This window comes from Crocodylus siamensis, chromosome 3 (assembly GCF_052110815.1).
Source record: "Crocodylus siamensis isolate JL-2025a chromosome 3, ASM5211081v1, whole genome shotgun sequence".
Classification (NCBI taxonomy): domain Eukaryota; kingdom Metazoa; phylum Chordata; order Crocodylia; family Crocodylidae; genus Crocodylus; species Crocodylus siamensis.
In genome coordinates this window covers 203,529,943-203,554,419 of record NC_143397.1, presented here as the reverse complement: position 1 = coordinate 203,554,419, position 24,477 = coordinate 203,529,943, and the positions used below count along the sequence as shown (strand labels likewise).

Here is a 24,477-nt window from a genome sequence, read left to right as displayed (position 1 = left end):
AGTCGGTCAGGCCCTTAGGGACCATGACCCCAGGGAGATAGGAGTTCAAGAAGAGTGGTTGCTTCTCAAGGAAGCGATCCTCAGTGCACAAGCTAAATCTATTCCAACACGGAGGAAAGGCAGCAAGAAGGCACAGCAGCCCCCCTGGCTCTCCAGAGACCTAGCGGACCTACTGTGGCTAAAAAGGAAAGCCTACAAAGGATGGAGGACGGGATTCACCTCCAAGGAGGATTACTCCGCGCTAGTCCGGTCCTGCAGGGACCAAACCAGGAAAGCCAAGGCTGCAACTGAACTCCAACTAGCTTCAGGCATCAAGGACAACAAAAAGTCCTTTTTCAGATATGTGGGGAGCCGGAGGAAAAGCAAGGGCAATGTTGGACCCCTGCTAAACCAGATGGGGCAACTGACAACTGATGCCCAGGAAAAAGCCAACCTATTAAATAGGTACTTTGCGTCAGTCTTTCATCAGTCACACGGAATGCCCATGCCTGCTATGGGACGGGGAAATCTGGGTGAGGGGAATCCCCTACCCTCCATCAATGCTGACCTCGTGAAGGAACACCTTGAGAAGCTGGATACCTTCAAGTCAGCTGGCCCTGACAATCTGCACCCCAGGGTACTCAAGGAGCTGGCGAGCATCATAGCCCAGCCCCTGGCACAGATCTTTGAAAACTCCTGGCGCTCTGGTGTAGCGCCAGAAGACTGGAAGAAGGCCAATGTGGTGCCGATCTTCAAGAAAGGGAGGAGAGTGGATCCGGCTAACTACAGGCCCATTAGCCTGACTTCTATCCTGGGGAAGATCTTAGAAAAGTTTATTAAGGAGGCCACCCTTGAGGGACTGGCCCCAGCTAACATTCTAAGGGACAGCCAGCACGGGTTTGTTGTGGGTAGGTCTTGTTTGACCAACCTCATTTCCTTCTATGACCAGGTGACCTATCACCTGGACAAGGGAGAAGAGATTGATGTCATATATCTTGACTTCAAAAAAGCTTTTGATCTGGTATCCCATGATCACCTCTTGGCCAAACTGCCCAGTTGTGGCCTTCGCTCCACCACTATCCGCTGGCTGGGAAATTGGCTTCATGGTCGGACCCAGAGGGTTGTGATTGATGGCAGTCACTCATCATGGTGCCCTGTGACCAGTGGGGTCCCTTAAGGCTCTGTCCTGGGACCCATACTGTTCAACATCTTCATTAACGATGTGGACATTGGAGTTAGAAGCGGACTGGCCAAGTTCGCCGATGACACCAAACTTTGGGGCAAAGCATCCACGCCAGAAGATAGGCGGGTGATCCAGGCTGACCTGGACAAGCTCAGCAAATGGGCAGTCGAGAACCTCATGGTGTTTAACACCGAAAAATGCAAGGTTCTCCACCTTGGGAGGAAAAACCTGCAGCACCCTTATAGGCTCGGCAGTGCTACGTTGGTTAGCACTACAGAAGAAAAAGACTTGGGGGTCATCATTGACCACAAGATGAACATGAACCTCCAATGCGATGCTGCAGCTAGTAAAGCGACCAAAATGCTGGCGTGCATCCATAGATGCTTCTCAAGCAAATCCCGGGACGTCATTCTCCCCTTGTACTCGGCCTTGGTGAGGCCGCAGCTGGAGTACTGCGTCCAGTTTTGGGCTCCACAATTCAAAAAGGATGTGGAGAAGCTTGAGAGAGTCCAGAGGAGAGCCACGCGCATGATCAGAGGTCAGGAAAACAGATCTTACGATGACAGGCTGAGAGCCATGGGACTTTTTAGCCTGGAAAAGCGCAGGCTCAGGGGTGATCTGATGGCCACCTTTAAGTTTATCAGGGGTGACCACCAGGATCTGGGGGAACGTCTGTTCACCAGAGCGCCCCAAGGGATGACGAGGTCGAACGGTCACAAACTCCTGCAAGACCGTTTCAGGCTGGACATAAGGAAGAATTTCTTTACTGTCCGAGCCCCCAAGGTCTGGAACAGTCTGCCAGCGGAGGTGGTTCAAGCACCTACATTGAACACCTTCAAGAGTAAATTGGATGCTTATCTTGCTGGGATCCTATGACCCCAGCTGACTTCCTGCCCTTTGGGCAGGGGGCTGGACTCGATGATCTCCCAAGGTCCCTTCCAGCCCTAATGTCTATGAAATCTATGAAATTTATGAAACCCTTCATGCTGTATAAAGGACTGATCCAGATCAGACCCACAGACCGACCCTGCATTTCTGATCCAGCATTCAGGCACTACATGCAACTGGAGACAACATGAATGCTGCTTGCAGGGCCAGTCTGGGTCTACATGCTGGCGCCAGCATGAAGGGCCCATCTGTGGATCACTCCAGCCTGCAGACCAGCTCTGTCCCCCTCATCTGACCTACAGGGACAGATCAGTTTGATATTCTTGTTTTAAACTTTGACCAGGTATACACTAGAGGCTTCTGCTGATATACTTATCTCAGATATGGGTGTGATTCTGACAGAACCCTATTGTAGATGCAGTTATAGTAGCAAAACTGTACTTCTACCTTACTTTACAAGTCACTGGATGAATCTACACGTGAAATTAATGCAACACAAACTCTGGAGCAGTTCAAGCTGGAGAACACTGCTAACAGGCATAGCATCTACATGTTCACCTGGGACTGTAGCAATTTAAGCCAGGGCACAGCAGTCCCAGGCTGGCAAGGGGGAACAGGGGATCAGCTCCAAGGCTCTGGGTGGCAGTGTCAGGCAGCAGAGGGACTGGCAGGAGCTGGAGAGCTGGCCCCTAGCTAGCTGGGCTGACTGGGTGCAATTTGTGCTCAGTGGTCACTGTCTACACGTGCATTGAATCATACGTAATGACTCCGCTGTAAAATAGTATTGACCTCAATAGTACTATATTACAGTGGAGTGAATTTACTGTGTCCTAATACCAGCACACTATGACGCTTTCAGCAGCAGCAGCAATTCCTCACAGTTGAGGATAAGTGGAGCTAATTAGTATATTCCACAGTGAAGTACACATGTAGATGCACCCATGTAGTGTTCTTCCCTAGTCCCTTTTGTCCCTGACCAGCTAGTCTTATTCTCCCCAGTAACTCCTCCTCCCCAGTCTTGTTGTTTAGGGATTCTTAATCTCCCCTCTAGCTGCTCATCAAATCTTTCTCTCTGCTAGCCTGGCCTCCAGCAGCCATTCTCTTGGTGATAATCTCTAGCTATACTGGCTCCTAGTCCCAGTCTTACTCCATGGTCCCTTCAGTCTTGGTGTCCCAATACACCAGCTCTTCTGTCTTACTACCTGAGCCCTGCCCATTCTAGTTCTTCCAATACAACATGGCTCTTTAGGAGATGACTCGACCTTCCCCTTACTGGTTCTCAGTTCTTGCCCATTCATTTCCAGTCTCTCTTCACTGGCTTCTCATCCAGTTTCAATCTCTGACATATTTTCATCTGTCTTCTAGCGTGTCAAAGAGCCCTTTGGCTCCAAAACCCAGTTTTCTTGCCCAGTCAGCACCAGCTTCCTTTAGCTCTCCTGAAGCCTCCAGTCCTATTCTTACCTACTGTGTTCTTATGCAAACAAGCCTGAGAAAAATACCCAGCCTGGAAAATTTCAGCCCAAAGAGTTGAAAATTCACAAAGTGTTTTAAACAGCTAAAAAGGGTCTTCTAATGAGAAGTATTTGGCAATTGTAAAAATAGGTGGTACTGGCAGCCCTAATAATAATAATAATGCAATCTAGTTATTTGTAGTTAAATAAATTATACATAGCATGAGAATCATGACCAGGTCTGAATTTTTCTGCAAATGTCAGAATAAAAAAATAAATAAATAACACAGCTTATCTTGGCAGGTCACTAGCCTTTTTAAAAGGCCAGAATTTTAGTATACCTGATTTGCTCTGATAAGTATGGAGAGCTATAAGCAGCCCTGAATTACCCTATGAAACAGAAATTCAGGAAAACAGAATTTCAGATCCACCCCACACCAAAACCACAGCAGGCCTAATGGTTCTTCAGAGCAAATCACAGGAAGAAATTATGCATCTCAGTACTACTCTATAAAATACAGACGTATACAGAAGTCCAGTCTAATAATATACCAGTATATTAATCTAAATAGAAATATTTCCAATTAAAAAGCCTCTTCTTGCTCAGATATTCCTTTCAGTTTAAGAAGAACCCATACCACTTTTCAGTATGACGTTCACTCCTCTCAGTTTTTAATTCCTTAAGCATCATTTCATTGTTTTGCATAATGTTTCTTTAGTATGTTCTCTCACGACTGAAATTCTCAACTGCACTAAGAACAGTTAGTACAGATGAGTACAATCCTAGTGTGATGCTAGAATAAAGTATAGAACCCACAATTGGAAAAGCATCATATCACACTTTATCCCTTTATAAAAGGTAAACAGGTAACAAGTGTTTTAAACAGGCAAACAGCAAGAAGCTAAAACTATAAATATGTCACACTATACAACGGCAGCATGAGCATTTCTTTCTGGATGCTACTATCAATTTGTCCTTACCATATATTCCATATTGGAAGCTGGGGGATACACCTGACTCCGTAATTTATTATGAAGATCCAAGATACTTTGCATATCACTGTCTGTGATAGCCCTTTTCCCTCTTTGCTTGGCGATCCACCACTCACCATCCTCATCCGTGTACTTTTCCAAAAGTTTCTCTAATAACGTGGCATTGGGAAGGACCATTGCAGAAACTGTTTGAGCTATGAATAGCAAGGCAGTTACTCTGGGCCACTCCTGTGCTAAACACTTCATGATGAATGACCTCAAAATTCCCAGGAGTTAACTCCAAGACAAAGTTTTTCTTCCAGATCTGTAAAGGCATGAGAGAGACCAAAGTGATTTTGAGGTTAAAGTATTGGCCTGAATTAATTTGCTAAATAACAAAAGTCAAACTGTAGTTGGAAGGGGAGTGTGCCAGCGTGGTTTCTAAGGTGACAAACCTAGGTGCCAGTGAACGCAGACACACATAATTTACACTGTGGCTCTCAAAAGATAGCTTATCTTCAACCTCATGAACTGAAGATCATTCAAGTAGACATGGAAAGCACCCGTGCATCTACACTTGAGTAAAAGCAAGCAGCTCATTGTAACTACTGAAAAGGAGAAAGGCACCGGCTGAAGACTAAACCAATTAAATCAGGTCCCCTTTGAATATCAAATGCAGCAAAAGAGCTGTTTTCAAGCCAGAAGGCTACCCACTACCCCCATAATGAGAACCAAAGGGAAAGCCCAGAGAAAAGATGAAAAAGGCATTTAACCCTCTCCTCCTTGCCCAAATAAATAAATAAATAAAAATAAAAACGTTTAAATATGATTGTAATCAAAAGCTTTCAGATAAGGGGGGGTGGGGGGGGTCACATTTCCAGTTTTCAGAGAGATGCAGCCCACAAGTGAGTGGTGAGGAGGGCTTGATCATGACACTTGATGAACGGAGAAACAGCCCCGGATGAATGATCCCAAATGCAGGCAGGAAATAGCAGGGGTATAACGTGGGCTCGTAAGTGCTGCACTACTCCCGGCTCTGAAAGCTCCCAGGCTGAAGAGCCACGGGCTGCCCCGAGAGAGCGGCTCCGAGCTCCGGAGGGAGGAGGCGAGGATGAACCCCGGGCAGGGCAGGGCAGGGCAGGGAGCCGGCTCCGGCCTGGGCAATCCCTAGTCCCGAGGCGGGCTGCACTGCAGGACCCCGCGCTTGAAAACCCTGCTGGGATGCTGAAGCCAGGGCGCTTGGGCTTCGGGCTCCCACGCCTTGGCCGCTGTGGCCGGCTCGGAGGCAGCCACACGCTCCCGCCCCCGAGCGGCTCTTCCCGCCAGCCGGCGCCGCCGCCCTTTGTCCGCCGCGCCGGGGCGGGCTGCGAGCTTCCCCGCGCCGTGCCGCGCCGCGCCGGGGACGGCGGAGCCGAGAGCCGCCCTTACCTCCCGCGCACGGCCCGGGGCTGCCGGCTGCGTGCAGCGCCCGCCCGGCCCCCCGCCAGCTGGCCCAGAAGTTGGCTGCCAAGTTGCTGCTCCCGCCTCCCTCCCGCTCCCCGCGGCTGCCGGCACCCGGGAGCTGAGGCGCGTCTCCTTTTGCCTCCTTTCCTCCCAGCCATTTATCCCGGGCCCGAGCGCGCCCACAGTGACGTGCCCCGGCCTCCCCCCCCCCGGCAGCCCGCCCGCGGGGAAGCGGCTGCAGCCGCCGCCAGGGGACTCGGGCTCGCCGCCGTGGCGCTGTGAGGCGGCGGCGTGGGCGGGGGGGGCTCGGCCCCGGCCCCGGCCCCGGCCCCCGGGGGAGGGGGGAAGTCAGGCCGCTGCATCCTGCGGGGTTTTTAGTCCCCAGCTGCGCCCTCAGAAAGAGCGGTCCCCCAGGTTTCGGGGGGGCGGGTGCGGGTCAGAGGTGGACAAGGCTCTGTGGGGAAGTGTAGCATCTTTCATGAGACCAGCTCAATCGCTGGCAAAATTGTTCTTCACTGGCTTCCATGTACAAACACCCTTCCCCTCTGCCTGAAGAAGGATGGCTGTGGCCCAAAGCTGGCAAAGAACATTTTTTCCAACCATTTAGTTGGTCAAATCAGGGCCAGGCACAGGCATGGGTGAACTGGGTGGCAGGCCAGGGCCCAGACAGAAAGGGGATCTGAAAATGGTAATATTATTATTATCACCATCATCTCTGGCAAAGCAGGGATACTAAAAGCTCGCCCCGGCTGCCAGGAGTCTAGGTACAGTGCTGGGTCTGATAAAACATACCATATTTACCCAAAAAACCTTGTTTGCCTCAGAAACAGAGAGCACCAAACATTTCCAGATGCCAGGATATCCTGAGGCAAGAGCATCACAGAATTACAGCTTGACCCTGGGTCTGGCATGTGGATCCAGCCAGACTGGCCCTGAGCCCCCAACTTCTAACATCCGCGTCTACTTCTACTGCCCTGCAAGATGTGACCAGAGCACAGGCTAAACTTCCCCCTAGCGCACCCCAGTTCTGGATCCTGACGCATAAACACCACAAAAACTTAGAACCAACACAGGGATCTGGCCAGATACATCCATTCATTATATACCTGGGATTGTCAGAGACCAGATTTTTTTTCTTAGACAAAAAACACTTTTGCTTCACTTCTATTTATGTAATAGACTTTTCAAGTTTGGGGAACTACTGTATTTTGTAGCAGAAAGGCCCTTGGGGCAGAGGGGGTGCACTGAACCTTCACCAAGATGGATGTCATGAATTTTTTTAACCGTAAAGGTAAAAGCAACATGTTTTGATGGTAGAATTGAGCACTTCAGGCAGTCTATAGCATGTTTATAGATTCATAGCTTGTAAGGGGCTGGAAGAAACCTCGCAAGATCATCACGTCCAGCCCCCCTGCACTTAGCAGGAAAGACAACTGGGGTCAGGTGGCCCCAGCAAGGTGACCATTATGTGGTGCTGCTTCACCAGTTTGCAACGGAGTATGCATTTTTTTGGTGCACTTGAAGTTGCTGCTGTCTTTTACCATTTAGAAAACAGAATTGGAGGGATTGTGGTTAAATATGGCCTAAATCCAGCAGGATTCCCGTACCATCTGGAATTAGAATGCGTTAGGACACCAATTTCTCCAATTCAATAGCAGCAGTAAAATTAGTTTTAGATTGCAGGGCTCAGGGTTCACAATCCACCTAGATCCCTGTTTTATAGACTAGGAATGCCAACAATCCTGGAAGTCTGGGATATTTGTACTAAATTGGCACTATGAAATTTGAGAGCAAAAGCCAAAATGGAATGTATTGTGCCTTTTCTGGGTTTCTATGCTGTTTCCATTTTAATTTACATTGTGTACTTGTGCATACATGTGTATCTTTCTTTTATATGTGCCTATAAAACCATTGCACAATAAATGCGGGAATGGGTTTATTTGTTTCTAGTTGCTTTTAAAACCTAAAAGACAGGATGCCATTGATGAGAGCAAAGGGGGAAAAAAATGAATCACTGGAGTACGGGTTATGGGTCATGGGCTAAGGAGGGAGAGACGGACTGAGGTGGTCAACTGAAGACTGTGGCATTGGTGTCATTGTGAAGACTTTGGCTTCCACCATCACAGTCTGCTCTTTGGTGAGAGAGGCAGTGGTCTGCTGGGAAGAGACAGCTTCCACCTCACTTCACTGGTGAGAAAGCTCTTAGCCAGAATGGCTGATCTGCTCGACCGGGCTTTAAACTAAGCCCACTGGGGGATGGATGGACACCAAAGCAAGCCAACTAGGCAACTACTACAAAAACAACAGGTGAGGGCACCCAAGGGCATGGATGACTGGTGCCTCATGAGTAAGGGGGGCACGGTCCGCTGGCGGCCAATTCCACTGGCCAGAGGGAAGTCCCCTGCAGCTGATCTCACACACTAAAAAGCAGCCATGCCGCTTCTGGAGGTCCCGCAACTACTTCCAGAAGCGGCACAGCCGCTTTTGTTGGCGGCCCTGCTCTCCTGCTGGCACTCGTGGGGCAGCACTGGTGCTCCCACCTGCCCCCCTGCCCACTGGCTAAGCAGGGAGTGTGGCCTGACAGGGGATGCACTGGTGCTCTCAGGGGGTGCACATGCACCCCTTTACACATGGCCACTGCCCAAGGGAATCCAGTCATACCCCAGCCCTGGAACGGTGTCCTTCTGGGAGTGCAAGGAAGCCTAGGGCTTCCAATGGGATGTTTACGTGTCTGTACACCAATGCCAGAAGCTTGGGGAACAAACAGAAGGAACTGGTCCTCCTACTAAACAAGAATGACTACGATCTCATAGGGATAATGGAGACCTGACGGGACTCCACCTATGACTGGGCCACAGGTATAGATGGCTATACCCTGTACAGGAAAGATTGTGCAGAAAAAAAGAGATGGGGGGGTAGCTCTCTATGTCAAGGAAAGCTACACATCTCTGTAAGCTGACACTGGCACCCAGGGAGGATGACAGGAGACCCTCTGGATTAAAATAAGTGGAGAACATGGCACAGGGGACACAATAGGTAAGCGTATGTTTTCTTCTAGGTTGGCGGATCTCTTCCAGCAGGCTTTAAACTAGGCTTATTGGGGGAAGGGGAAGACGAGGGCAGAGGAAGCCTTGGACTGCCAAACCAAGCAACACCCACAAGTACAGCCCAGCCTAGACCAACAAGCAGAACATATAAGCAGGTAAGCAACAGGGTAATGTTTAAAGTAAGGGGCCAGTGCACAAATCCACAAGCAGCCACAAATGCCTTTACACAGACACTCATAGTATGGGAAAAAAGCAAGAGGAACTTACCGTCCTGCTAGCTGACACCAACCCAGACATAGTGGGGCTCACTGAAACGTGGTGGGACCCAACGCATGACTGAGCAGTGAATATCAAGGGCTATAGGCTGTACAGGAAGGATAGGATAGGGAGGAAAGGTGGGGGCATGGCGCTCTACATTAAGGAGGAATACACATCCTCGTCAATTAGCAAAGAATCAGAGGAGGGGCACTCTGAAGTGCTCTGGGTTAGAATACGGGGCAGTCGCGGGGAAAGAGACTTAATGGTGGGGATCTACTACAGACCACCCAACCAAGGGGAAGAGATAGACCAGAAATTCTTAAGTCAGCTCACGGAGGTAGTTAGGTCAAAGGATGTGGTCATCATGGGTGACCTGAACTTTCCAGACATCTGCTGGGAAGACCAGTCAGTCAGGTCTGACCGCTCATGTAGGTTCCTAGGCAAAATGCAGGACCTCCATCTAACCCAGGAGGTGCACAGCCCCACCAGGGGACATGCCTTGTTGGACCTGGTGCTGGCCACAGGTGGTGACCTAGTGAGGGGGCTGCAGGTGCTCCACCACCTGGGCAACAGTGATCATTGCCTGCTGGAATTCACCATCCAGTGAAGGTGGCAAAGGCCTACAGCAAGGCAGCAGCCCTAGATTTCAGGAGGGCAAACTTCAATGAGCTAAGGAGAATAGTCAGGGAAGCACTGAGGTCCTGGAGGGGAGGGGACCCAGGTGTCCAAGAACAGTGGTCACTCCTTAAGGAGATGATCCTCCAAGCCCAAAGGGAGGTAATCCCAACACGGATCAAAGGGAGCAGGAGGGCACAAAAGCCCCCATGGCTCACCAAAAGCATCCGGGAATGTCTTCTAGCTAAAAGGGAGGCATACAACCAATGGAAGGGAGGGGCCATCACCAGGGAGGATTATGCTGCGGTTGCTCAAGGGTGCAGGGGCACAGTCAGGAAGGCCAAAGCAGAGATGGAATTGGGACTAGCTATTTGGATTAAGGACAACAAGAAGTCCTTTTTTAAATACATAGGGGGTAAAAAGAAGGTTCCGGGTAATGTCCCTCACAAGACACGCTAGGAAATTTGGTCGTCACATCAGATGACAAAGCTAATCTATTTAACGATTTCTTTGCCTCCATTTTTCTGAGCAGGGGCCGAAACAGTCACACCCCCCCCCTTAGACCCCAGGGGAGGCACACCTAGGCCAAGGGTCAGGGAGGATCTAGTCAGGGAAGTTCTGGAGGGACTGGATGGTCTCCACCCTCAAGTACTGAGGGAATTGGCTGAGGTCATTGCAGGGCTCCTGCCACAGCTTTACGAGCACTCATGGTGCTCTGGTGTGGTGCCAGAGGACTGGAAGAGGGCCAGTGTGGTTCCCATCTTCAAAAAGAGGAGGAAGGAGGACCCGAAGAACTATAGGCCAGTTAGTCTTACCTCAATCCTGGGCAAGCCTTTTGAGAGAATAATTCTGGAACATGTCCACGAGGGGCCAGCAGGGGAGATTAGGCCTAGGGACAATCAACATGGGTTCATTAGCAGCAGGTCCTGTCAAACCAACCTGGTGGCCTTCTATGATCAGATCACCAAATCCTTAGATGCAGGGGTAGCAGTGGACATAGACTTCCTGGACTTTAGAAAGGCCTTCAACACTGTCTCTCACCCCGTTGTAATTAAGAAACTGGGGAACTGTGGTGTCGACACCCACACAGTCAAATGGGTCGCCAACTGGCTGGAGGGCCGCACCCAGAGAGTGATGGTGGACGGGTCATTTTCGACCTGGAGGGATGTGGGCAGCGGGGTCCCCCAGGGCTCGGTCCGCAGGCCCGCGCTGTTCAACATCTTCATCCGTGATTTGGATGAGGGGGTAAAAAGCACCCTGTTCATATGTGCTGATGACAGTAAGATGTGGAGGGATGTGGGCACGCTAGAAGGAAGGAATAGGCTGCAATTGAACCTAGGCAGGTTACAGGGGTGGACGGATGAGAATAGGATGGGATTCAACACTGACAAATGCAAGGTGATGCACCTGGGGAGGAAGAACCAGCTGCATACCTACAAGCTGGGGAACGCCCCTCTCGTCGGTGCAGAGGTGAAAAAGGATCTTGAAGTCATCATTGATGGCAAGATGAACATGGGCTGGCAGTGTGGGGATGCAATCAGGAAGGCCATGCATCCACAGATGCATCTCGAGCAGGTCCAAGGAGGTGATCCTCCCCCTCTATGCGGCACTGGTCAGGCCACAGCTGGAGTACTGTGTCCAGTTCTGGGAGCTGCACTTCAAGAGTGATATGGACAACATGGAGAGGAGGGCCACTCACATGATCAGGGGACCGTAGGGCAGGCCCTACGAGGAGAGGCTACAGGACCTGAACCTGTTCAGCCTCCACAAAAGAAGGCTGAGTGGGGATCTAGTGGCCTGTTGCAAACTAGTCAGAGGGGACCAGCAGGCACTGGGGGAGTCCCTTTTCCCCTGAGCAGTACCAGGAGTGACAAGGAATAATTGTCACAAGCTGGCAGAAGGTAGATTTAGGCTAGATATCTGGAGGCACTACTTCACTGTCAGGGTGGCTAGGATCTGGAATCAACTTCTTAGAGAAGTGGTGCTGGCTCCTACCCTGGGGGTCTTTAAGAGGAGGCTAGATGAACACCTTGCCGGGGTCGTTTGACCCCAGTATTCTTTCCTGCCATGGCAGGGGGTTGGACTCAATGATCTGCTCAGGTCCCTTCCGACCCTAGAAACTATGACACTATAAAATAGTAGGAGTCTACTACAGACCTAACCAGGAACAAGAGCTCAACTAGCAATTTGCCAGGGATCTGGCTGAGGCTGCACGCTGTCAGTGTGTGGTTGTCATGAGAGACTTCAACTACCCAGACATCTCATGGGAAGAGCACTTGGCCAAATCTGAAAAGCTTCCTCATGTGTGTGGACAAACTGTACCTGACTCAAGAAGTCTATGGTCCAACAAGAGGTAAAGCACTGCTGAACCTGGTACTGGCTAAAGGGGATGATCTAGTCAGCAACCTAAAAATTGAAGGAAAGCTGTGACAGTGACCACAAGCTGATCACTTTTTCTATCCATCGCAAAGCTGGCAAGTCAGTCAGCAATGCAGAAGTCCTCAACTTTAGGAAAGCTGACTTTGATAAGTTCAGGAGCTTTGTTGTTGAGCCCCTAAGGGGCCATGACCCGACAGGGAGGGGAGTCCAAGAGGAGTGGTTGCTCCTTAAGACAGTAATCCTTAAAGCACAAGGGATGTCCATCCCATCTCGGAGGAAAGGCAGCAAAAGGGCACAAGAACCCCTTTGGCTCAGCAGGGAACTCAGGGACCTCCTACACCTAAAAAGAGAGGCTTATAAAGGATGGAAGACAGGCATCACTGCTAAGGAGCAGTATTCTGCACTGGTCCGTACCTGTAGGCAATGAACCAGGAAAGCCAAGGCTGCAACTGAACTCCAACTGGCTACACATATCAAGGAAAATTAACAAGTCCTTTTTCAGATATGTGGAGAGTGGGAAGAAAAGCAAGGGTAACATTGGACCCCTGCTAAACCAAATGGTACAACTGACAACTGACACCCAGGAAAAAGCCAACCTACTTAATGGGTACTTTGTGTCAGTTTTTCATCAGCCCAAAGGAACTGCCTTGCCTAGCACAATGCAGAATGGCCAGGGTGAGGGTGAGTTTTAACCCAGCATAACTGTAGGCCTTGTAAAGGAACACCTTGAGAAGCTGGCCACCTTCAAGTCAGCTGGTGCTGACAGATTGCACCCCAGAGTACTTTAGGGGCTGGCAGGCATCATAGCGCAGCCACTGGCAAAAATATTCAAAAACTCGTGGCATTCATGTGAAGTACCTGAAGATTGGAAAGCCAATGTGGTGCCCATCTTCAAGAAATGGAGGAAAATAGATCTGGGAACCTACAGGCCAATCAGCTTGAGCCCAATCCCTGGAAAGATTCTAGAAAAAATCATGAAAGAAACCATTCTTGACAAGCTACCTGATGGCAACAGCCTGAGGGACACCCAGCACAGGTTTGTTGCAGGTACGTCTTGTCTGACCAATATCATCTCCTTCTGTGACCAGGTAATATATCACATGGACGAAGGAGAAGAGATTGACATCATATATCTGGACTTTAAAAAAAGCCTTTGATCTGGTGTCCCGTGATCTCTTTATAGAAAAATTGGCCAACTGTGGCCTCGACTACATCACAGTCTGATGGCTGAGGAATTGGCTCCAAGGCCAGACCCAGAGAGTGGTGGTCAATGGAAGTGAATCATCATGGTGCTCTGTGACCAGTGGTGTTCCCCAAGGTTCTGTCCTTGGACCTGTTCTCTTTAACTTCTTTATTAATGATGTGGACACTGGTGTCAAGAAGTAGACTGGCCAAGTTTGCCAATGACACTAAACCTTGGGGTAGAACATCCACACCTGAGGATAGACTGGTCATCCAGGCTGACCTGGATAGGCTTAGAAAATGGGTGGATATGAATCTGGTGACATTCAATACCGAAAATTGTAAGGTATTCCACTTCAGGGAAAAAACCCTACAGCACGCTTATAGGGTCAGCAGTGGTATGCTCGCTAACACCATGACTAAAAAAGACTTGGGGGTCAAGATTGACCACAAGATGAACATGAGCCACCAGTGCGGTGTTGCAACTGGTAAAGCAAACAAAACTCTGGCTTGCATCCATAGATGCTTCTCAAGTCAATCTCAGGATGTCATCCTCCCTCTGTACTTGGCCTTGGTGAAGCCACAGCTGAGGTACTGCATCCAATTCTGGGCTCCACAATTCAGGAAGAATGTGGAGAAGCTTGAGAGAGTTCAGAGGAGAGCCATGCGAATGATTAGAGGGCAGGAGAACAGGTCTTATGAAGAGAGGCTGAGAACCATGGGACTCTTCAGCCTGGAAAAGCAGAGGCTCACAGGTGACCTGGTGGCAGCCTATAAATACATCAGGGATGTGCATCACGATCTAGGGGGAACGTCTGTTCACCAGCATGCCCCAAGGGATGACCAGGTCCAATGGTCACAAACTCCTCCAAGACCATTTTAGGCTGGACATATGAAAAAACTTTTTTATTGTTCAAGCCCCCAAGGCCTGGAACAGACTCCCTCCAGAAGTGGGGCAGGCACCTACTCTGGACTCTTTTAAGAAACATTTGGATGCTTATCTTGCTGGGATCCTTTGACCCTAGCTGACTTCCTGCCCCTGGGGAAGGAGGCTGGACTCAATGATCTTCCGAGGTCCCTTCCAGCCCTCATGTCTATGAAATCTATAAAGTCTATGAAATGTATGAGTACTATGCCTCTATTTCAGCATTAGGCACAGCCTTCAATTTAGAGTAAAACATACTCAAAACAAAGAATGGGGTGGTATTTATCACACATTTTAGAATGCGCTGACTCATATTTGGACTTTGGCAGATAAAAAGCTGTATTATCATACTTTAATTCAGGTCCATGCTCAATAAAATAAAAAAAGAGATGGTTTCACAGCAATTGATTTTTTGGGGGGGTCAGTTAATTTATCACTTTGTGACTATGTTCTTTGTATTTTGTCTATGGCTCAGTGATTTGTGGCAGCATAAAAGTGTTGTGACTTTGACAAATGTGGTTTTTCCCTATCCTGTAGAAGTTTGTACATATACATGTAATTGCCCCATTCTTTTTGTCTTGAACCATTTATAGGGAAAGAGAAACCTATTCTCTCTTTATCTATTGTTCTGGCTTGGGTTAAACCTCTTTGACAGTGGAGGTGTGTGCAAGCACCACTTCAGTTGCAGGAAAGAGTTGAGCTTCTTCATGTTAAGCTGAAACAATAGCAATATGTCAGTACCCAAAATAAAGGCATATATGGATGCAGAAGTTTCAAGGGCTGTGTCTTCTGAAGGTTTGCACATCTGGGAGGGAAACAGAAGGAACACCATAAAACCTGACAGAAGACAGCAAGGAAGGATAAGACAGAGGCTACACAGGCAGATGACCCTGAGAAAATCCTAGAGAGAATGCTTTTTTTTGTGTGGACAGCTGATTTTAAAAATTGCTGCAGCAAAGAATCCATCATCTATTGTTTGATTTTTTTGTGCCCAGGGAAACAACACTTTCTACAATCTTTGTAACCAAAAGGGTTGCATTACATTTAGCTATCATAAGTTTCTTCTCCTAATGGAAACCAAGAGAGTCCCAATCTTAGCTAACTGTTTGGGTCCATTCATAGCATCTAACAAAGTAGGCTGTAGCCTACAAAGCTCATGCCTCTCAGAAAAAGTTAATCTATAAGAGGCCACAATGACCTGCCTTTGGCTTTGGTTAGGATAGGGATAACAATATAAATTGCAAAAGGTAAAGAGAAAGGATTTACTACCTATAAATGATCTATTTAGGAGGTGCTTTTAATTTTAAAAGCTTGTGCTTTTAGTTCAGGAACAGACCAGAAAAGTTAAAACTGGGGTGCCTTTCTGTTGAGGTAAAAATGTCTTAAATTATTCTTTCAATTTTTTATAGCTACCGATCCTTCCAGTGTCTGAGCAATGACACATTAAGTACCAAAGGATAGACTCACTAAGGAACCATATTTGCATCCTTCAGTCCAGCATGTCACCAAGATTCACAAAAGCTCTGAACAGTTGCCCTCTAACCAGGTTGGTATCTAAAATCTTCAGATGTCTCCAGTTTATCATTATCATTGAATTCTGTTTATGAGAAATGAAAAGCATGAACATGCTGGATCACCTACTCCTCAAGGCACATAGGCAGCTCAGCAATATAAGGGTATAAAAGGACACTCCAGAGAGCAAGTGAACACAGGCAGCAAACAGGGCAAGCAATTTGCAGGCAGTTCACTATTCATCTCGTAGGTCAACTTGTGTCTGCTCTTTTTGAGAGGAGAGCCTCTCAGCTTGGCGTGAGGAAGCAAGGGAAAAGGAACCCTTTTGGGCCAAGCAGTAAATGGGCCAGCTTCCAAGCAAGTTTGCTAGGGAAGATGTGCTTGGAAGAAGGGCAATAAGGCAGAAGAGGCATATTAAGAGACCCTGTTGCAATGCCAGACCACTGTCACTGCTTGCACTTGTGAGGTTTCTGTCCAGGCAGGGCTGCTCACCATTGAGACTTCCATCCAGATCCAGGTTTAGCGCTGTGAGAACGGCTGGTGTTGGTGACGGCCAGGTGGGGGAGTGCCTGTGGTGTAAGTGGTGCCTCCTGCAGGTGTGTCTCAGGGAACAGGCAAGAGAACTACAGGAAGAGGCGGTGAGGCTCCAAAGCACCCTCCACCATGAGGAGTTCATCGATTCAGTGCTGTAGGAGACCTCAGGGACTGTGGAGAAAGAAATGCCAGAGGCAGTGCTAGAGAAGGCAGAGGACATGAACTCCCAGGAAGGTAGACACTTGTGACCTTTGACAGCAAGCAGGAATCTTCTTCTCCACTTGTAGCAGTTGGTCTGGAGAATAGAGATGGAGTCCTAGCAACAGAGGAGCAACAGAGGAGCCCATTCCACTGGTGGAGGAGGACAAGCCAGGCCTCCCCAAGGTGGTGAGGACTGAGTCCACTGCCGCCAAGAAGCTATGGCAGGTGGTGGTTGGAGACTCCCTTCTGCGGGAGGCCAGAGGGATACATCTGCCGACCTGACCTGCTGTCTCAGGAAGTCTGCTGCTTGCCCAGAGCCTGCATCCAAGATGTCATGGAGGGATTGCTAAGACTTATCAAGCCCTCTGACTACTACCTCATGCTGCTTGTCCATGTGGGCACACATGATACTGCCAGGAAAGACCCTAAAGATATCAAAATTGAGTACAGGGCTCTAGGTGCAAACTGTTCAAGAAGGACAGCCAGGGGAGAAGAGGAGGAGGAGTTGCACTTTTGTAAAAGAGCCATATTGCTCAGAGCTCCAGTATGAAACTAGAGATAGGCCTGATGAAAGTTTCTGGGTTAAGAGAGGAGAGCAACAAGGGTGATGTTGTGGTCAGGGTCTACTATAGAAAACCAGACCAGGAAGAAGTGGTGGATGAGGCTTTCTTCAAACAGCTAGCTATGGCTCAGTGTCTAGCTGGCAGCCAGTATCAAGAGGAGAGCCCCAGGGGACGGTCCTGGGACCAGTTTTGTTCAGTATCTTCATCAACAACCTGGAAGATGGCAGAGAGTGCAGCCTAAGCGAGTTTGCAGATGGCCCCAAACTGGGGAGAGTAGTAGATATGCTGGAGGGTAGGGTTAGAATTCAGAGGGACCTAGACATATTGAAGGATTGGGCCAAAAGAAATCTCATGAGGTTGAGTAAGGACAAGTGCAAGATCCTGCACGTAGGACGGACCAGTCCCATGCACCACTACAGACTGGGGGCTGACTGGCTAGACAGCAGCCCTGCAGAAAAGGACCTGGAGGCTACAATAAGCTGAATATCAGCCAACAGTGTGCCTTTGTTGCCAAGAAGACTAACAACATACTGATTTGGAGGGGAGGGGGCGAGAACGGTTCATGGCCATCCAGGTGTCCAAAAAAACTTCCTTTGAACTGCTTTCTTGCAGTGTGGAGAACAGAATGCATGTGGGTATATGGCACCACTGTCATGTCTGTAGTGTCAGATACCAAACAGCCACGCTCATCTGGACATGGCCATGAAGTCCCTTCCAACCCTGTTTTTCTATGAGACGTGTGAACAGCTACATGTAGCACTATAGTTGTAACCCCCACATACTTGGGGCTGTGTGTGGTCAAGTGTGTTCTGGTTTTATTTTGCTGTGTATCTCATTTGATTGGTCTGTATTAGCAGTGTTCAAATAATGCTTGTTTCTGGTTGGGACCAAGTGATGAGGTCAGAAAAGCTATTTAAGGCTCAGGCCACCTGGTCAAGGTCCTCTTCTTCCTCCTGGGGCTGCTAAAGCCTGAATGCTGATTTTGGAGTCCAGAAAGCCTCCTCCCCATTGGGGGTCAGCCCCCCACCCCCCTCCACTGATGAAGCAAACTGAAGCTATGTGAAGTGAAAGCCTAGGATACAGAGAGATACAGTCTGTCTCAAGGTGTGAGACCTCTGTTCTCTCTTTGTTTTCCCCTTTTGTTTTGTGGGTTTTGAGTGGGATGATGCTGTGTTGGGGAGGCATCAATCCCTGCAGCAAATTGGCCAAGCTTGGAGCCTGGCAGTTTTGCTGGCATGCTTTGGGCCAGGGCTAAGAGTCTGGCATGTTTTACTTGATGTTGCAATTTCTTTTTGGGTTCAGCATAGCTAGCTGTTTTGGCCACGCAGGCCTTTAATGGGATGATGCTATGAGTGCATCCTTCCCTAGTGCAGGCTGCCCAGGAACAGGGTCATGGTAGCTACTGGCCATGGAGGCCTTGAGTGGGATGATGCCATGAGAGTATCATTCCCTAACGGAGACTGACCAGGAAACAGGGTCATGGCAGTCACTGTGTTGGGGATTGTAGTGTCTCAGTGAGGTAGTATAGCTGAGACAACATGTCTGAGCTGCAGCCATAAGCCTGGGCCCTTGTTTTGCTGTTTCACAGCTGTTGCATTTCAGTCCACTGGTGTGGGGCTGAACCCCAGCCAGTGGCATACCGATGGGGGGGGGGGAGTGGGGGGGCCATGGCCCCTGGGCACCAGCTAGGGGGAGTGCACTGGTCTGGCCGAAAGGCCACACTGCTTCCCACATTTGTTGTGTGGCCCACCGTCCCACCCAGTCGGTTGTACATTTCTTTACCTGTTATAGCCAGAAATTCCAGCTACTGCCCATCTGCCAGCATCTGGTGTGCCACGATCTCAATATCCCCATGGAAGTGCCATGGGGCAAGAGAGAGGGCTCTGCACCCTGCTCGGATTGTCCAGGGGGGTGCAAGTGTAGGCATTATCCCCTGAGTGCCTAATGCCCACAGTACGCCATTGACTCCATCCATATATTGGCCTGCAGATTTAGGCTAGGGTGAAGCCCTGGCACTTCTTGTTGTTTATCTAGAGGGCTCAGAGATTTATAGGCCTGGTTAGCTTTTTGCTGCCTAGTCTAGGCCCAGTGAAAGAGGCCTAGGCCTTTTTTGTCCCGTTTGTAGTTGAGGCTGTGGTTGAGTGCTAGTTCTAGTTCAGGCTCAAGCCAAAATAGACCTACCACCCTCCCCCTTTTGCTAGGTCTCAGCCGAGCAGTGAAATGAGACTATATGCCCAGGCTACCATAGCAGGCCTGGCACTGTTGTTGTATGTTCAGGCGTGGGTGCAGGACACCTGTGCAGACACCTTTCACTGTTTGACAGCAGTTGTGTCTCAGCATAGCTGTATTGCTGAGCCCTGTTATACTTTTGTTTGCTGCATGTCTGGGCCTGCCTTGTTTTGGGCCTGGCACATGCTGCTTTTGTGGCTCTGTGTTCTGACCAATGCAGCATGGTTGGTGCTGGTTGCTGGTCAGGCTCTTTTGTTGTTTGCCTTTTCTCTGAGTTCTCTTGCAGTTTCCTGCCCCAGCAGAGCGGGGATTAAGATGAAAAACTTTAGGGTCCAATGTGCTGATGAAAACTGCGGTAAACCTCTCAAATACACCAGCAGAAGTGAGGATCAGTGCTAGTTTTTCAGGGAGCAATAAGAGGGCATTTGCAACACAGAAGGACCTACGCTCCCTAGCAGCCCTCTGTTGCACAGTGGACCCATGGAGCAGCTCATTGGATTCTCTGATATGGGCCCCCCTTTTCCAGCCAATTGCTTAAGGGCAAATATAGGGGTGCAGGCCCCCAGAACTACCCTTTGGAAGTCCCAGTCTGCCTGGCTATGGATAAAGACCCTCCCCAACCAAAGAGGGTGCCACCCATAGACTTTGTTTTGTAGTTTGTAGCATTTTAATATTATAGTTAGTATTTTTCTTTATCTTTTGTAGCTTCTCTTTATGCTTGTTTTTTCTTTCTGCTTTGTAATAAATTTGGCTTTTGCGTTTACACTGCTTGCAAGAAAAGTGTTTGTTTTATTGGACACCCTAGTAACCCATTAGTGTTTACCAGGTAGACTGGGTGGGGGTGTTAGAAATATTATTAGAAACGCATAATGAATAGAGTGTTGTTAGAACTGCACAGTTTGCATCTCGTACCTCATAAGAAGAAACACCACCAAGGACATTCCTCCCCCCTCTTGGCCAATTTACTATCTTTTCTTATACTAAATCACTCCCTTTTCTTCTCCCCCTGACAATTCACATGCAGATTACAGAAGCTGGAATTCAACTGACTGTGTCCTTGAAAGGGGCGGGGATTTCAACTCTTGGTGACCTAGAAAGCTTTCTGAGCGTGCATAATTAGCTGATGCATATATGCCTATCCGCCCCGCATACTTAAGTAGTTAATTATAATGCACATGCGACGGATGAAGTGACGTAATCACATATATGTTTGTATGAACTGGAAATGAGCTGTAAGAGTTCCTGTCTCTGCACACGTGCCCAGGAGAGGGAGTATATAGTGCCTGCTGCGGGTTTCCTCGGCGGCGGAGCAATCTGAGATTTTCTGTCTCTGCTCTGACCCTATTTGCAAATACACCTTTTGTGCTGCTAATAGTGTGTGCCTGAGAAATATTATTTGCGAGCCTCCAAAAGAAACGAACCGCAATTTTTGCATCAGGGGCTTGAGCCATTGTAAAATATATTTGGTATACCCAAAAATTGAACCTGACCCTTGTTGCTGTGCTCAGTAGAAGGGTTACAATTAAATGTAGTTCTTCAGGGGACTCCCCAGCATTCCACAGTGCTCCACTCTCTCTCCTTCTCCTCAAAGTGGGGAGAAAAAGAGCCTTTCTGGGACAGCCCATGGTGAGGGAAGCTCTCTCTCATGCTTTCCAAACCTCCCTTTCCAGACAGCTTAAAAAGCTAAACCCACAAAAGGACATAGGAGTTGCAACATCTTGCTAGCCACCTAGTGGATTCCATAGTCCAAATTAGTCACCAAGGCTGTCTATATAATATGTGAGAAATTTTACGTATCAAAAAATGGAATCCAGAAAAACTCAAGTCACAGTCCACAGGGGTTATCAGGTTGAACTGGTAGAGCCTGGGGTAGGAACCTGGGAGGTTGCTGGGGTGAGTTGCAGTTTAAGAGCAACCAAGCACAGCCCTGAGTTCCAATGGAGAATGAGATCTAGAGCCAAGAGTCTAAGCCCAAATGCCAAACCAGAGGACTAACCAGAATCAGAGGTCAGAAGCAAGTTGAGGTCAAGACAAGGTCTGAAGTCTTCAGGACTGGAGACCCCATAACCAAACACTGAGTCTGAGGATTAGCCAGAATTAGAGGGTCAAGGAGGAAGCCAAGATCAAACTGAAGTTCAAATCAAGAGGCTGGGTTAAGAAGTCAGAAAAGTCACCAGGACAGGACTTGCTTGAGGACTGGAAACCACTTAGTAAAGTAGTCAGGCTCAGGTGCTAGAGGAGTTCCTTAATAAGCACCCCCAGAACTAATTAGAGGGAAGGAGTTGGGGGTCAGCTGGTGCTGATTAGTTTAAGTGCAGCTAACCAGTTAAGCTGTAGGGCAGGAGTCTTACAGCTAGCATATTGAATGGGAGCTGCTTCAGCTACTCAGTAGAAAAAGTAAAGAATGGTGGTAAGGGTATACACTGGTATAATTCCTGAAAATCTCAGAGATTTAAGTGCTTTTTTCCACTCAGGATTCAAACCTCTGAACCTTTTGCTAAAGTTAGACACCTAAGCCAGGCTTTTCTCATACAGCTAAAGGAAGAGCCTTCCTCCCACCATTCTTTTTCCTTAATAGCCAAAAGATTAAAATATTTAGCGAGGATGTAAGGTCCCGTGTCAATTCCTTCTTCTGCCTGAAACCTGCATCTCTTATCTCCAGAAGAATGTTCAAAACATCAGGCCATAGGGTGCTGTGGGCAGAAGGCGTTCCACCTCTCTTCTGGTGAAACTGTCCCACTTTGCAGGGAATAAATTAATGCTTATTGGACTACAGAGAAGAAAGATGATTTTACTATAAGTACTTAGGGTCTTCATGTTGGAACAGGGAGATGTGGGTTCCAGTTCCTGATCCTATGAATGCTTAGTTTATACTTAGTTTATCTCTTATGCTGCTAGGGGTATCTACCCCAGTGCCTGCCCCATCTCACACTTACATATGGTAAACCTGAAATTGTATAAAGTGAAGTTGTTCCAGGGGGAATCTCCTTTGGCCCTGCTCAGACATATTGGAGACAGGCCCTGAGTGCAGCTGAGGAAAGATGCTTGCAAGGTAGCTTTACTATCACCTTTCCAGGGTTTGTGCATACAAACTGATATGGATGGGCAAGCTATGCTGAAGCAGGGGTTCCTAGTAGCACCCTGGACATAGTGTAGATGAATCCATTGAGGCAGGGTAAGCTATAGAAAGGCATCTGCTCACTTTTGCAGATCTGTGCATGTAAGGTAGTGCCTTTGTTACTGGTTTTCATTGTTTCCAACTCTTTTACCACAGAAGGAAACTTAATGGAAGGACTGCTAGCATACCTATCAATTTTAACAAAGGCCTGTGAGTACTTATAGATAAAAGGCATGTTTGACAGCAGCTGTGAATGCCTTGCAAGATATCATTTTGTCTAAATAAGCAAAAGCACTTTCAGTTATTAGTGCCCTAAATATTTTTAGAACAAGAACAAGGAGCTTCATGAAAAGCCATGTTTCAAACTAGTAGACTGCTATTTATGCTAGACTTTTAGAAATGGTTTAAGACTAGAATATATAATAGAAATCCTAATAGATACATGAAGCTATAACAAGCCAGACTCAGATTTAAACTAAAGGAGCAAAAGGTAGTTTCATGGAAGGGCAGATTATTCTGTTCTTTCTCTACCAAATCTTATAGTCACTGCAAATACTCCATCTGAAGTTAGCTGAAGCATAACACAAGCTCTCTCACAATACATGCAAGAATGGCAGATTCCAGTGTTATGCTAGTGTAAATTATACCATTCAGTGCCTGCTGTGTTTAATTCTCCATTTACAGCATTTCAGTAACTCTAATTATCTTCCATGGGAATTACTTGTACCCTGCTGGGTAAGAACAGGACCCTTGTAAATTATATCAGCATAGACTCCCAGCATCCACTTACCAACAATTAATTTACAACACCTTACACATGATTTTTTTACTTGTCCTTCATATCTTGTGCTTGGTGGCAAAAGCAAAAAAGTATGTAAAATAAAAGTATCCTAAGATTTTATTACTTTTTCTATCAATTTCTAGATCAAATTAATTAAATGTCTGAATTCACTCATGAAAAGAAAAAATGGTTTTGAAAATTGGTTCATAAAGAAAAGCTTAATTACAACTGCTAACCACAACTAAACTAAACTGGTGAACTCTGTCAGCTGGAATATGGCTTTTTCATAAATAATCTTTGAAAAGGTACTCATTAGCATATTTCTGGTTTTTTGTCCAGCAGCTCTTTAGCCAAACTTATTCAAGTTTCATTAATATTAAAAAATCCATGGCAAAAAATATAACTTTAATTAAAAGGTTGGATTATTTGAAGATTTGAAGATTAAAATACTGCCTCTAGCTGTACTATAGGCTCACTCAAAAGAGACCTTGGGAAAGTCTTATTTTTCTGTAAATCCCATAAGATGGAATCAATTTTTATTTTAATTTATAGCTTATTTACCCCTTATTTACACTTCAGCTTGCAATGGTAGACAGTTAATACCACTAAACACTTGTTTCTTGTACTAGGAACTTCTTTAGCACTTTCAGGCAAGATTTCTGTCCTATTTTTTTGGATTACATGCTCCATGGATCCTGCTATGTGATTCTTCGTTATACCAAGTAGAAAAGAATATGGCTACTAAGAAGTGAGGTTGAAAATAACTGATAATTTTAAAATACAGTGTAACCTCCCACAAAAGTTTCCAGGTGCTTTTGTTGTTGGCTTTTCCACTTTCCATCTCTTAAATCTTATTCATCTAAATCAGTGGTGCTCACAGTTTTGTCCCTGTGGTTCATATGAATGGTGCAAGGCTGGTTTATTAGTTGGACAGGGCCTACGCTACCTTCACCTGGCTGGAGTCCGATCCTGCCTGGGCAGAGGCAGTGTGGGTTCCTGGGGCCCAATCCTGGGGTGCAGGGGTTGGATGGTGGTGGCATGGGGCCCTGAGGCCCCCTGATCCGAGCCAGACATAGGCAGCATGCGGCTCCATGCCCCACCTAGCCAGGATTGGGTTCCAAAGCCCCTGATCCTGGCTCCTGCCTAGCCAGGATCAGGCTCTGAGGACCCCATGCTGTCTCTAGCCAGCCCCATGCACCAGGATCAGGCCTCTGCCA

The 24,477-nt window shown here is 47.8% G+C and overlaps 1 protein-coding gene across 1 annotated transcript in view; it reads right to left on the bottom strand.

Annotated features, from left to right (window-relative positions):
• CRISPLD1 (cysteine rich secretory protein LCCL domain containing 1) overlaps positions 1 to 6,078 on the bottom strand; it is a 68,547-nt gene extending 62,469 nt beyond the window's left edge. The window contains exons 1-2 of the mRNA XM_090040198.1: positions 5,902 to 6,078; positions 4,483 to 4,798 (exon numbers count right to left, since the gene is read on the bottom strand). Coding sequence (XP_089896324.1) covers positions 4,483 to 4,740 — 258 coding nt within the window. The 5' untranslated portion in view covers positions 4,741 to 4,798; positions 5,902 to 6,078. The remainder of the gene's footprint in view (positions 1 to 4,482; positions 4,799 to 5,901) is intronic.
• Positions 6,079 to 24,477: the final 18,399 nt, after the last annotated feature.